Source organism: Perognathus longimembris, chromosome 12 (genome assembly GCF_023159225.1).
Source record: "Perognathus longimembris pacificus isolate PPM17 chromosome 12, ASM2315922v1, whole genome shotgun sequence".
Taxonomy (NCBI): Eukaryota; Metazoa; Chordata; class Mammalia; order Rodentia; family Heteromyidae; genus Perognathus; species Perognathus longimembris.
In genome coordinates, this window is record NC_063172.1 from 47226210 (window position 1) to 47240286 (window position 14077).

At 35.3% G+C, this 14077-nt stretch overlaps 1 protein-coding gene across 3 annotated transcripts in view; it reads right to left on the reverse strand.

Annotated features, from left to right (window-relative positions):
- The window catches only part of Zfhx4 (zinc finger homeobox 4), a 188788-nt gene that overhangs the window by 29635 nt on the left and 145076 nt on the right, over positions 1–14077 (reverse strand). For all 3 annotated transcript variants that reach the window (XM_048358503.1, XM_048358504.1, XM_048358502.1), the window contains exon 5: positions 4248–4316. In XM_048358503.1, the coding sequence (XP_048214460.1) occupies positions 4248–4316 (69 nt within the window). The remainder of the gene's footprint in view (positions 1–4247; positions 4317–14077) is intronic.

Genomic DNA, 14077 nt, shown 5'->3' on the forward strand with positions numbered 1-14077 from the left:
TGATACTTAATGCCATTTTCCTTCCATGTTCACTATTTTACTTAACAATACCACCACTGACCACAAAGCAATCTTTGACTCATCTCTTTCTTCCTCTCACACATGCCTCCTATCCAACAGCATGTCTTATTATTTCTCCTTACAAAATATTTGAGGTGTGTACTTAATCTACTTTTAAAAAAATAATTATTTATTGTCAAAGTGATATACAGAGGGGTTACAGTTTCATATGTAAAGCCATGGGTACATTTCTTATATTATTTGTTACCTCTTCCCTCTTTTCCCCTTCCCCCCTCCCCCTTTCCCTCTCCCCCTGTGAGTTGTTGAGTTGGTTTATACCAAATGATTTTGCAAGTATTGCTTTTGGAGTCATTTGTCTTTTTATCCGTTGTCTCTCGAATTTGATATTCTCTTTCACTTCCCTAGTTCTAATACCAGTATATACAATTTCCTTGCTAGGATGTTTGGTTTCTTAGGTCTTTATTTATGGTGCCCTAATTAGAAAAGACCTACTCTGCTTTTATATTATTTATTTGGCTAAATCAAGTAAAAATCAAGCCATTCTTCTGCTTGGCATGATTAGCTCTTTTCTTTAGAAAAACATATCACTTCCTTACTATGGCTAATGATGAGGCCCTTGCCTGGCTTGCTACCCCATCTTATGATCCTGTCCTCCTCACTTACTAATTTTTCCTCACATTAGCCTTCTTTTTCATTTTGGAATGTAAAGTGCTCCCTCCTCCCCTCATCTGAGGGAATATTCTTCCCCAGACTGTTTATAACTGGCCCCTCATTCCTATTATTCCACAATCAGTTCAGTTGTCACTTCCTTAGGCAACTTCTCTTACTACTACTGGTATTTTTTTTTCTGCCAGTCCTGGGGCTTGGACTCAGGGCCTGAGCACTGTACCTGGCTTCTTTTTCCTCAAGGCTAGCACTCTACAATTCGAGCTGCAGTACCACTTCTGGCTTTTTCTGTTTGTGAGGTGCTGAGAAATCAAACTCAGGGCTTCATGCATGCAAGGCAAGCACTCTACCGCTAAGCCACATTCCCAGCCCTTACTACTGCTTGTAAAGTAGCAAGCACATCGACTCTTGTGCACAGGTTGAGGCAGTCCTCTGTCTCCATAGGAGTCAATCACTATCATCTCAGGAGTTATAAAACTGCAGATTGTTAGTCTTATCTCCTGTGTTTCTGATGCAATACATCTGGTATGGGGAACCAAGAACTTCCATTCTTACAAACTTTTTAGGTTGTGCTGATGCTGTTTATGAGAGGTTTATACATTAAGAACTTCTATTTCAAAATATCACCTCTTTCTCATCCTTTACCACAATTATAGTAAGCTGAAGGGCACCCGATCTACATTGTCTATATACCTGTCTATATACCTATATACATGGTACGTAGAAGACACTAATATTTTGAATGAAACCGGTGTTTCTTAGTTTTGCCATTTGGGTAAGTAGGTCTGTGGCCTATTAGCATAAGTTGGAATGAGTAAAACACAAAAGAAATGGTTTCTCAGAATTCTACTTTTTGTATGTGACTTTCATATAAAACATCTAGAGTCATGAGAATATATAAATCTAGAGACTCACAGATTCAATCTTCATTTAAAAAGCAGTTAAGAACATGTAATTAAGGGGAGTGACCTCTTTTCAGACTGGTATATTTTTATTGTTATTGCAAAACTAATGTACAGAATGGTTATGGTTACATAAGTCAGGTAATGAGTACATTTCTTTTTGAACAGTGTCCCCTCTTCTCCAGTTTTCTCCCAGGTTTTCCCCTCGTGGCCCCCTCTTCCACAAACTGTAGAGTTCATTCTCAGTATTGTGTCTAGTAAGTATCACTGCTGCATTTGTTCACCCTTTGTCCCACCATTTCTGTGCTTCCCCCTTATCCTCCCCAAATCATAAAACGTACATTTAAGACCTATAAAGTCATTTAAATAACCTTTATTGGTTATTATTGGCTTGAGATGAGAAAGAAAGAATGAATGTGTGTGTGTGTGTATGTGCATGCGCGCGTGCATGTGCGCATGCTCATGTCTGTGCATTTGCTTATGCTGGTCCGGTGCTAGCACTGTACCACTTAAGTCACAGCTCCACTTCTGGTTTTTGTTTGTTTGTTTTATTAGAGATAAGTTGCTCATGGTCTTTACTGCCTGGGCTGGCTTTGAACTGCAATCCTCAGACTTCAGCTTCCTGAGTAAGTAAGGTTACAGGAATAAGTCACTGGCAAGTGGCTCTGAATTTATTCTACTTTGTCTTACAATGATCTTTCCTAGAAGGAAATAGCTCACAAAAACAGTTTCATGAAGCATGCAGAGGTAAAAGTAAACTCCAGCTTAAACCTGGAATTTTTTTTTTTTTTTTGGCCAGTCCTGGGCCTTGGACTCAGGGCCTGAGCACTGTCCCTGGCTTCTTCCCGCTCAAGGCTAGCACTCTGCCACTTGAGCCACAGCGCCACTTCTGGCCATTTTCTGTATATGTGGTGCTGGGGAATTGAACCTAGGGCCTCGTGTATCCGAGGAAGGCACTCTTGCCACTAGGCTATATCCCCAACCCCATAAACCTGGAATTTTTAAGGAGGGAAATTATGATTTTATTTTAAAGGGATAGTTTACTTTAAAACATTTTTGAAAGTATTCCACTACAGCATTATGGATTTAATTGACCTTTTGTTTTCAATTTTTTTCTATATACAATCTTATTCCAATTACATGAATGTGCAACTGAGGCAATACTTATTTAGCAGGAATAACTGAAGTGTGGCAGAGTAAAGTTGATATATTTCATCTTAAATTATCTGAATATGGTGCAGCTAAGATGTTTCTACCACATTTCACATAAACATATACAAAGGCAAAGCACACAGAGAGACTAATGAATATTCTGACAAGGTGACACAAAAATCCAACAATTCTATTAATTACTGAAATGTTATAGTGAAATAACATAGTGTAGAAATGTAGATACGAGACTTCACAAACTAGAAATTACTTGTTCTTTTAAGAAGCTTGAGATAGTCATATGCACAAAAATGAATTCAACACTAGCATTTCACTATTTAGAAAAAATAAAGTCAAGATGAATTAACAGACTGAAGGGCAAAACATAGCTTTTAAACTCCTACATCATAACATAGGAAAAAAATTTAAACCTTGGGATTTGAAATAATAATTCCAAATATGCAAACCATTGAAGAAATAATTAATAAGCATGATGTCATTAAAATTAAATGTTTCTTTATGAAAGACACTGTCAACTGTAAAACAAACCATAGCAAGGAACTATTAAATAAAGAAATACTACCTGAAGTATAAACTATGAAAACTCAATATTTGAAAAATGAATAACACAACTAAAAATAGCTCAAGACATTGAAGGCATGGGCAATTTAACGTATTTTTATCGAATAAAGATAATCTGGAGATATGAAATATTGTATGATTCCAATTATATGGCATCCGAAAAAAGCCAAAAATATGGACAATAAAGAAGCTGTGGCTTTCATGCGTGAAGAATTAGTGGGGCGAGAAAAAAAATGAATGGGCTAAACATATATCTTTAAGGAGAGAAACTACTCTTTATTATATTATAATGATAGATACATGCTATTAATCTTTTATTCAAAACTATGAAATGTGCAATCCCAAGAGTAAACCTTAGTGTAAATGATGGTCCTTCACTGATAACTATGTCAATGCAGACTTATCAGTTATAATCAATGTACCACATACATGTGAGATTGTAATAAAGTGGAAAGCTGTGTGTGTGTAGGAAGAGAGGGCACAAAAATGTGAACCTTTCCATTTTGATCATTTCCAGTTAGTCACTTAACTGGGTGCTCTTGATTCATATCTATAATCCTAGCTACTCAGGTGACTGAGATCTGAGGGTTCTGGCTCAAGCCATCCTGGGTATAAAGGTCTCTGAGATTCTTATCTCCAATGAACCAGCAAAAATCTGTAAATTGAGGTGTAACTCAAGTGGTACAATACCAGACAAGAAAAAAAATCCAAGTGACAGTGGGAACCTGAGCTAAAGCCCTAGTTCTGGCTCATATACATAAGAATACACTTAATTTGTACTTCTAAATATAAAATATATTTGGTTTTGCTTCCCACTTATTTGTGAAAGGTATATGGTCAGACCTAATCAGAGCAATTCTAAGGAGCATTTGTTACATAAATAATATCATTTAGGACAAAACACAATTTTTAGTAGGAAAGAATTACCTGAGGTTGTTCTCAATTGCTGCTCTATAAGTTCATCTTCACAGGTCCTGGCTCCCAAAGTGGCAGTTTCTGTAGTGGACATCAGAGTGAAAAGCAGTCAGCATTCTATACGCACCTTTCTAATCACATCCAATATAACTACAACATGGCTAAAACAACATGGCTAAGAGAAATTTTAAGTACCATCTGGAGCTCAGGTTGAGTATTTATATTTCCTTACCTTATAGTGAGCAGTGGGAAAAATGGAAGCCAAGGAGTGGCAAGTTTAGATCTAAATCTCAATGATTAGTTACACAAAATGAATATAATATTGGCAAAATGTGAAAGCAGGAAAGATGACTTGAACAAGTCTACATTAGAGAATTTTTTATTTAGAGGCAATAAAATATATCTTGTATTGTGAGTATCTTGCTACTCACCAAAGAGCCCAAAAGAAAAGATAAAACTCATTACATGACAGTAAGTATGAGAGAGCCAAACAACCACCAGGCACTTGAGGGGATACCTGAACACCGTGTCCAAGTCATCAGGAAATAAATTCATATTTTATTCTGGTTGTTCAATTTGTGTCCAGAACAGAATTGGCAAGAATACCCTAGTTTGATAAGTTCAACCAATAACTTGAATCACAATTTTTACATGACTGCATATTTTTTTATTTTTGCTCCTTGTTATTGGAAACAACTCTTAAAAAAAAAGCAAAAACAACCTCTATACTGGGATGAGGTGGAATCTCAATGTTGTTTTGATTTGCATTTCTTTTATGGCAGTGATGTAGAGCACTTTTTTCATGTGATTTTTGGCCATTCTCATTTCTTCTTCAGAGAAGTTTCTTTTTACATCTTTAGCCCATTGGTTGAGAGGGCTGTTGGTTCTTTGATTGTTTTGGAGGAATTTATTTTTTGAGTTCTGTGTATATTTTAGATATTATGCCTTTGTCCGTTGTATGGCTGGTAAAGATCTTTTCCCAATTTGTGGACTTGCTGTTTATGTTGTGTCCTTTGCTGTGCAGAAGCTCTGCAGTTTGATACAGTCCCACTTGTCCAATCTTTCTTTGATGTGTTGCATTTCTGGACCTTTGTTGAGGAAGTTTCTTCCAGTGCCAAGGAGTCCTAGAGTTTCTCCTATTCCTTCTTGTAGTGTTTTCAGGGTATCTGCTTTTATTTATAGGTCTTTGATCCACCTGGAATTGTTTTTGGTGCAGGGTGATAAACAGGGATCTAGTTTTAGTTTGTTACAGGTGTTGACCCAGTAAGAATGTACATTATCAGGAAATCCAAATGCTGGACAGGATGTGGCTGAAAGGGAACCCTACTACATTGTTGGTGGGAATGCAAACTTGTTCATCCCCTCTGGAAAGCAGTGTGGAGGTTTCTAAGAAGGCTAAACATAGATCTCCCCTATGACCAAGCAGCATCTTGGGCATCTACCCAAAGACCACACTAAGTTCATCGCAGCACAACTTGTCATTGCTAAAACATGGAACCAACCTAGATGCACTTCAACAGAGAAGTGGATCAGGAAAATGTGGTTACATATTCACAATGGAATTCTATGCCTCCATCAGAAGGAATGACACTACCCCATTCATAAGGCAATGTAAAGACTTGGAAAAAAATCATATTAAGTGAAGTGACCCAGACCCAAAGAAACATAAACCCTATGGTGTCCCTCATAGAGAATAGCTATAATTAGGCTAGTCATGGTAGAAGGTCGCAATACCTCAATAGCTACACCCATATCATCACAAAAGATGATGCCAAGTGAAATGAACTCCATATTACGGAGATAAGAGTTATACCACTGTTGTAATTATTATCAAGAAGCCATGTGAAACCATACCTTTTGTACTTTCTAATTTTTTATCTCATCTGTTTGTTTGTTTGATTGTTTTGTTCAGTTTTGTTTCTCTTGTATTCCCTTCCTGTGGTTGTACACCCGCTACCACTATACTGTTGATATGGGTATTAGAACTGGGGAAGAGAAAGGGAATATCAAAATTGAGAGACAAAGGACAAAAAGACAAACCATTCCAGAAGCAATATTTACAAAACCATTTGGTGTAAATCAACTGCACAACTCTTGGGGGGGGGGAGAGGGAAAAGGAGAGGTGGAGGGGGGAAATGAGTGAGGAGGTAACAAGTTGAACAAGAAATGTACTCACTGTCTTACATATGAATCTGTAACCCCTCTGTACCACACTTTGACAATGAAGAAAAAAGTTTTTTAAAAATCTAGACTTCAGGATTGACTTTGATGCTTTGTTTCTCCACATGGAATTATTAAATGCTGCCTATTCCATTTTATAACACTTCCTGTCATGTCTTTTCTTATTCTTTCTTCCATATTCTCTTTTTTATTAATTTATTTATTATCAAAGTAATGTGCAGAGGAGTTACAGTTTCATACATAAGGCCGTGTGTACATTTCTTATCAAACTTGTTACCTCCTTCCTCATTTTTCTCCAACCTTTCTCCCTCCCCAGTTCCCTCCCCTCTGCAAGTTGTATTCCATATTCTCTTTCCAGACATTTTCAACAGACAACATCCTACCTGCCTTAAATTCGTTGCCTTTCCAACCTGATACCTCAACAAGAGTTGTCTCATAAGAATACAGGATCTTGAGTATAAATCACAGCCCTAATTTTAACGTATGCAATGCAGGGTAAATTTCTTGCTTCTTTTGAAGATGTAACATTATAATTAATAATCCTAAGACAAAATACTGATACAAATGAAAGTACAATGTGATATTATCTTCAAAATCCAAAAATGCTAGGCATCAAGATGTTTTATAAATTATTCGGAAATTGATTTGTTGAATTGAAACCTCATTGTACAACTACTTAAAATAATAATAAAAATCATAAAAACAATCCTTATACTTTCAAAACAATTATGTGTACTTAATATTTGAGGCAGTAGCATCTTTGGTTGATTCCCGAGATTGTAATTAAACAATATTAACCTTGAAAATAAAAGTGAACACCAAGGCACCATTACTGAATTTCCTAATTGTTTTCACTGCAAATACAAAACCTTTGAGTTTGGTAATGATCTATTTTTTTTATTTTTTTTGGCCAGTCATAGGCCGTGAACGCAGGGCCTGAGCACTGTCCCTGGCTTCTTTTTGCTCAAGGCTAGCACTCTGCCACTTGAGCCACAGCGCCACTTCTGGCCATTTTCTGTATGTGTGGTGCTGGGGAATTGGGCCTCATGTATAGGAGGCAAGCACTCTTGCCACTAGGCCATATTCCCAGCCCAGTAATGATCTATTTTTAAACAATACAATCACAATAGACTCTAAGTGTTCCTTCCCCAAAACTTGTTTGCTAAGAAGTATGTGTTAAATTAGTCTTGAAAGAAGAATTTATCCTTTTCCTCACTAATAAATCCAGGAGTAACTCCCAAATAATCATAGTCTTTACCTTGTTGAACATCCAACTTGTCACTCAAGATCTCCTTCTTCCTCTTGGCAAATGCTTATGACATTTAAGCCTTGATCAGTGTTGTTTCCCTTCATTGTAAATGCTTGTTTTGTTCTCCTCCCATTAGCCTTTTATTCTTCCCTCAAAACAATATCAAATATTTCCCAAACAGTTATGTTACCACATATCTTCAGCATTTATCATGATACAATGGTAACTGGCTTCATGATGCACAGATATTTCTCCAATAAATTCCAAGCTCCTTAAGAGAAGCTTTTCATCTTCCTAGATTATCAATGTCACCTAAAAAAAGACATTTATTCAAACACACTATGTACTGAAACAAAAGATGCTCAGGGTAAGAATTCATAAAACTTTTCCAAAGTCCCCTGGACTCTTAAGTACAAAGCCCCCTCAGTTATCTACTTCACTCCAGACATTAATCCTCATTAGCTTAGTGAATCTGTATACATATGAATAAAATTATGTCTTCCCATCTCTTCCAGAAAAAGATAAGTATAATTCAAGATTCTACACACACACACATGCACGCACACATACTTCAATAGCATGTGGCCTTGCTTACATTAGATACCAATGATTACATACTGATTTTAGCCAAATGACTGTGAGTCCTTAATGAGTAATAAATGTATGTCTGCCAACTATGTGATAACAATCATGTAATCCTCACAATAAAACCATGAGGCAATTATTAATTCCAATTTTATAAATCAGGATACTGGGGCTTAATGAAATTTGTCATTTGCCCTAGATCATGAAATTAGAAACTCAAAGTCTCTGGAATTGGGAACAACAAAAACAAATTTCTCTCTCTGAGAAATTTATATCTGGATTCTGATATACCACAATATTTGGAAGCCCATAAAGTTTACCTGGGTTTACTGAAAGCCGAAACCAAGTAGAAGAAAAAAAAAAGAAAGAAGGAAGGAAGGAGAAGGAAGGAAGGAAGGAAGGAAGGAAGGAAGGAAGGAAGGAAGGAAGGAAGACAGGCAAGGAAGGAAGACAGGCAGGAAGGAAGGGTTTCTCAGTAGTTCTCTGAAAAAATTTGCTATTTTTATAAAGCATTTACATTCTTTGAAATAAAATGTAACCAAATAATAGTTTGGAAACATGTCAAAGTAATTTCACTGGATAGTGATTTAAGTAAGAACAAAATTCCAAAATCAGAAACTGTTATTTAAGCTCACAAGTCAGGTCCTGTTGCACTTGAAGACAGGTCCAATGAGAGCTGCTTATGCAAAGATCTTCATAAAGGAATGTGGTTCTGAGTGGCCACAATTCATTTTAAACCCTCAACAATGTCTCACCCTTCCTACAAATGATGTAAATATTTTAATAAAGGATCTTTTAATGTTTCAAACAAACTGATTAATCTGTACTTTTCTGCCTGTGTGAAATGAAATGTTTAAAACCTAGTAATGATGCAAAACTTCTTGACATATTTCACTTTAATAATTGCACTGTAAAAAGAAAACTAACTGCTGTTAACTGGATTTGTTACTTTGTGGGTGATTTAATTAGGTTACTAATTTTCACAATCTGACTTTTCTTGTTAAATATTATTTCAAAAATAATACCATTGACTTAGTTTATACAGTATTCTACTCTACCTTGTCAGTTGGTGGATGATCTCACATTTGAAAATGTTACCAAATTATTCTGTTTTCCTGATCACAATGTGGGAAAAATCAGCAACTTTTTTTTCCTGTGGACTAGTGTATTGATCATCACAATGAACATCACCAACAACAACACTTTATGAAGATCATTTGCTCTGTACCAGATACTGATTGGTGTTCTTTATTTGCATTGTGACAGCAAGTGGTGCAGCTCAGCTCTGATTTTAAGCCACACACTTTCATTCCAAGAACAGTTTTCTTAACCATAATGGTATACTTAACTATAGTTGAAAATTCTACAAGTAGCTTTCTTTCTGATTCTATCATTATTTCTACTGTTCATTTTCCTTGTTTGACCTGAATTCTGCTAATCACCTAACCCTTTGCTTAACTCAACAAGTTTTGCCAACAAAGACAATGTTTAGTGACTAAATGTGTGGAGCTTTAGTTTACTTTATCCAGGAGAATGAAAATTCTTACAATTTTGTACTGACATCCATAAACTTCCCAATCTCATTATTCTTTCTTCTGCTTATATGAATAATATATATTCTGGTAAGTCAAGTTACAATTTTCAGGCATTTAAATAACCAAGTTCTGGAAAATACTTCGTTTCCTCCTGCTAATTGGAGTAACATTTTAAAAATCTATCACTAATACAAATCTTGTGCTTAAGGAAAAAACTGAATTTTAAATGTTAATATTTAATATATACATACAGAAAAATCTAAGTTTAATTTTTGGACAAATCTAATCTGCATTTGAGGACAAAACCCTCATGCTTTGTATTTCACAGAAAAATTTGGAAAAACTTAAGTGTAAGTTCAGAGACAACTGGAATTTAAATAATAATAAGTGGATTTTCAAGTTTCCCTGTATAGGAGTCAAATGATACAATATTCTCCATTTTGGCCTATCTTCATTTTCACTTTGCTCCATCAACTATGGTCTATAACTTTTAAATAGAAATATTCAGAAATAAATTACTTCTTTGTTTGCAATTGTATAGAATTCCAAGTAGCATAATGAAATATTAGCTTTCTCCCTTAGACTATGAATGGGGTTTTTGTCCAGAGTATATATGTTGTAGTATCTATTATGTAGTCATGTAATAATGACCTTCTTGGTTATCAGATCAACTGCAAAGTTATTGCAGTGTTTGTGGTCAGAAAACCTTTACCTAATAATGGAAAGAAAGCTTACAATTTTTGTATGCCAAAGAGAAGCCATAATGTGATTCATTTAAGTAGAAATGTGAAAGTCCTTGACTTAATAATTGTGTCCTAACTTGCTAAGATCTACAGTGAGTTATGAATGTCTTGCTGTGCATAATTTATAAGTTAAACTTGGTTATTGGTATGTATTTAGAGAAAAGCAGAATAAAGTTCATTAATACTCATAGTTTCAGGTATATACTGGAGGCCTATGGAACACATCCCCACAGATAAAGAGGAAATTACTAAATTTGCCTACAAAACATCACCTACTAACTTACTGATGTCTTAAATACCAAAGTGTTTAATTATTCTTATCCAACTTCTAAGAATGTAAGATAAGATACATATCACCAAAGAGAATCAAATATTAAGCCAATTGTTCTAACCTAGTAGAAAGGAAAACATTTTTCTGTTGTCTCCAGCCAAAAAAAAAAAGAAGAAATCCATTTTCCTGTATCTATTAAGATAAAACTGACTTTTAATTTTTGTCAAATGTGTTCCAGAAGTTTCAAACTACTTTTACTCCATGACCTACCTAGTCAACAACCCCACATATACACATTTAAATTTGGAGGCTCCCTGGCCCTTCCCAGCACTATGTGACTCATTGTAAAAAGTAAGTTGAAAGATTATCAATTACAAGAGAAGATATCTACAACTCCCTAATTTCTAAATAATGTTATTATTCATTGGAAACCTGTTAGGTGCTAGATACTCATTTCCTCACAACCATCCGCACAATATTCTGTAGCAGACACATCCTTGCTTTTATGGAAGAGATGATTCATCAAAGCTGTCTGATAATAATTTTTTTTTCCAACGGCATGGAGAAGCACAGGGAATGTTTGGAAGAATTAGTCTTATTCCAAAATTCTGTACTTCCCCCTTGGACAGGGATGCCTCAAGGCAGACCCTGGGAGCCCTGAGCCAGGAAGCCAGAACACTGATTTTCTTTTTTTTTTTACTTCTAAATAACAGCTCAAAGTCCTTCAAAGAAAATTTATTCTAGACAGACTAATACTCAATATTTGATTTAACAATTACTATCTGGATAGTTTATATTTTGATAATGACCTCTGAACTTGTTTGGGCCTTGCAAAAGTGAAGTTAATGTTGAGGGGAAACAAATTTACAATGAAAATAAAACGGCTTCAAGTGGTCTTCTCCATCTGGTTCCTTGTGTATACAAAGAGTGCTCTTCTTAAAAGCAGAGCAACTCAGCATGATACCAAATGGTTTTGAGTAACCAAGCAACATCATCTTTGTTGGCTGGCCGTGCTTTTCTTAAATTATTTCTTCCAGGCAGTAATAGATTGGAGTGCAATGGGTGCTCCAGTGTCAATTATCTAGATAGGACTGAATTTGTGATTTTTTTTTCTGGAAAAGTAAAGCTCTTTTGTCCTGTCTGGTTTTGCCCAGAAGTTATTTTTATAGCAAGGGAGCAGTATCTCCTGGGGCTTCCCAGTCCAGGAATGTGTGCTCACTCTTTTCTGCTTCTTGAATCATCTATGACCTCAGTGTCATGGAGCCTCAAAAAATTTAACAAATTCCTGCTATCAATTAGTTTCAATAAATTACTCCAACAGCCTCTTAATTTCTTACATTTGAAAGTGTTCTTACTGAGAATTTTTTTCTTCAATTTACTCATTTATATTACATTTCTTCAGATGAGATTCTATTTTGTTCCTCACTGTTTTGAAGTTAAAAGATCAAGCTTCCATAACTTGAGCATAATATTATGTCCTTGTCTCTCAAGCAGTTGCCTAGTCTTCTGGAATTCATCACAATCCCTGTTATGTCTGGAATAATTATCTTTCCACAGCTTATTTTGCTGGCTTTACTAGGTTCCTCTAAACATAGGAAACATCTCCGCTTCAAAAACTGATCCCTACTCTACACAATTAAGGTCTTTGTTAATACTGAGTCTGATTTACTATTTCCATTCCTTTCTCCTTATCTTACAGTTTGCTTGAAAAAGAAATTGAAGTGAGAATATTTAACATGAGATCCACCTTCTTGAATTTTTATGTATACATTACACTATTGTTGACTATAGGAATAATGATAGACAGCAGAACTTTTGAACTTACTTGTTTGAAACTTATTTGCTGTGAAGAAACAGAGAAAGTAACCCCAATGTTGAAATAATGGTCATTGTTCTTATCTACCTGTGATACATTCTTTTCTTGAAGTGTTTCAAGCAAAGGGAAAAGGGAAGGCAGCATTGTTAACATGAAACTGCCTATTTGTGCTGTAGCCCCCTAGCTCTGAGAAGCATATGTTGTTCAAGAAAGTGATTCCCCAGGAGGATGTTGACTACTCCTTTGGATATATTTGTGCTGAGGGCAAAAGTAGGGATATAAGAGCCAAATTACACGTGGGTTAGAATCCAAATCCCACCATTTTCTGCCAGTTGGACACTGACCAATTCTTCTTCTTGAAATTCAAGATGCTATATGTGAAAATAGACTCGAACCTACCAAGATTTCAGAGTGCTAAAAGGAGTAAACTCAACTGATAGTCATGGTATGTTAATAAAGAAATAATACATCTACTGTACCTGATTGTGCTCATTTTGATTTGTCCTGATCAACACAACAAATTCAAGGGAAAGACTACAGCAATTTGGTATTAACTCTTTTTAGGCTATATCCATGTGTAATGCACTATTACATATGGATATGTAACTGTTAAAAGCATCAGCTATTGTTATCCTGAGGAAAATAATTTGAAAGATCTTTTTACATGCTGAAACAACAGGAAATTACACAAGGTGTAAAGACTGTTCAGCAACACTGGCTTGGTTATGTATAAAAGCTTCAGTGACAGAAAATGAACTCTGAAGAGTAGCAGTGATACATAATTCAGTCTAGGTTTTTCTCTCCCAAGGGGAATCCTGTCTTCTCTCCTTCCAACCTGCATTTTCCACCTTCTGCTAAGAAAATGATAGGATGGAAATTTTAAAACAATTCCAGGATATATAGGTCTACAAATGTGACAGAAACTAAAACACTGTACAAAATATCTAGACACAAATACTGGATTCTAGATTATGCTTCATACTGTAGTCACCAAAATGATATACCATACTGAATAAAGTATAGTATTGCTTTTTTGATTCTCAAAGTCAATTTATAATGAGCCCAAGGAAAATACTTTGAAGCACTCACAAAGGCAATATTACTTGGGAAATATAAGAAATAAGAATTGTTTAAGGAATCTTGGCTTCCATATGGGAAATTTAAAGTGACTATTGATTGGTGGGAGTCAGTTTCCTTATTTGTAAAATGGGGATAAAATTATCTGCTCTCTTCGCATCATATCTTGTCATTTTAAAGATGAAATATTTGTTACTTTACTCCTAGTGATCTAGGAAAACAAACAAATGCAATCTTCGTATAATATTTTTTAAATATTAAAAGCTTAAATATGCAGATACAAAATGTATTGTTACAGCATATAAAATTCTCTTTACAGTTAAATCCATAAGAGAAATTATTGCTTCCTCTATATAGAGTTAATTATTGGTGACATTCATAAGGG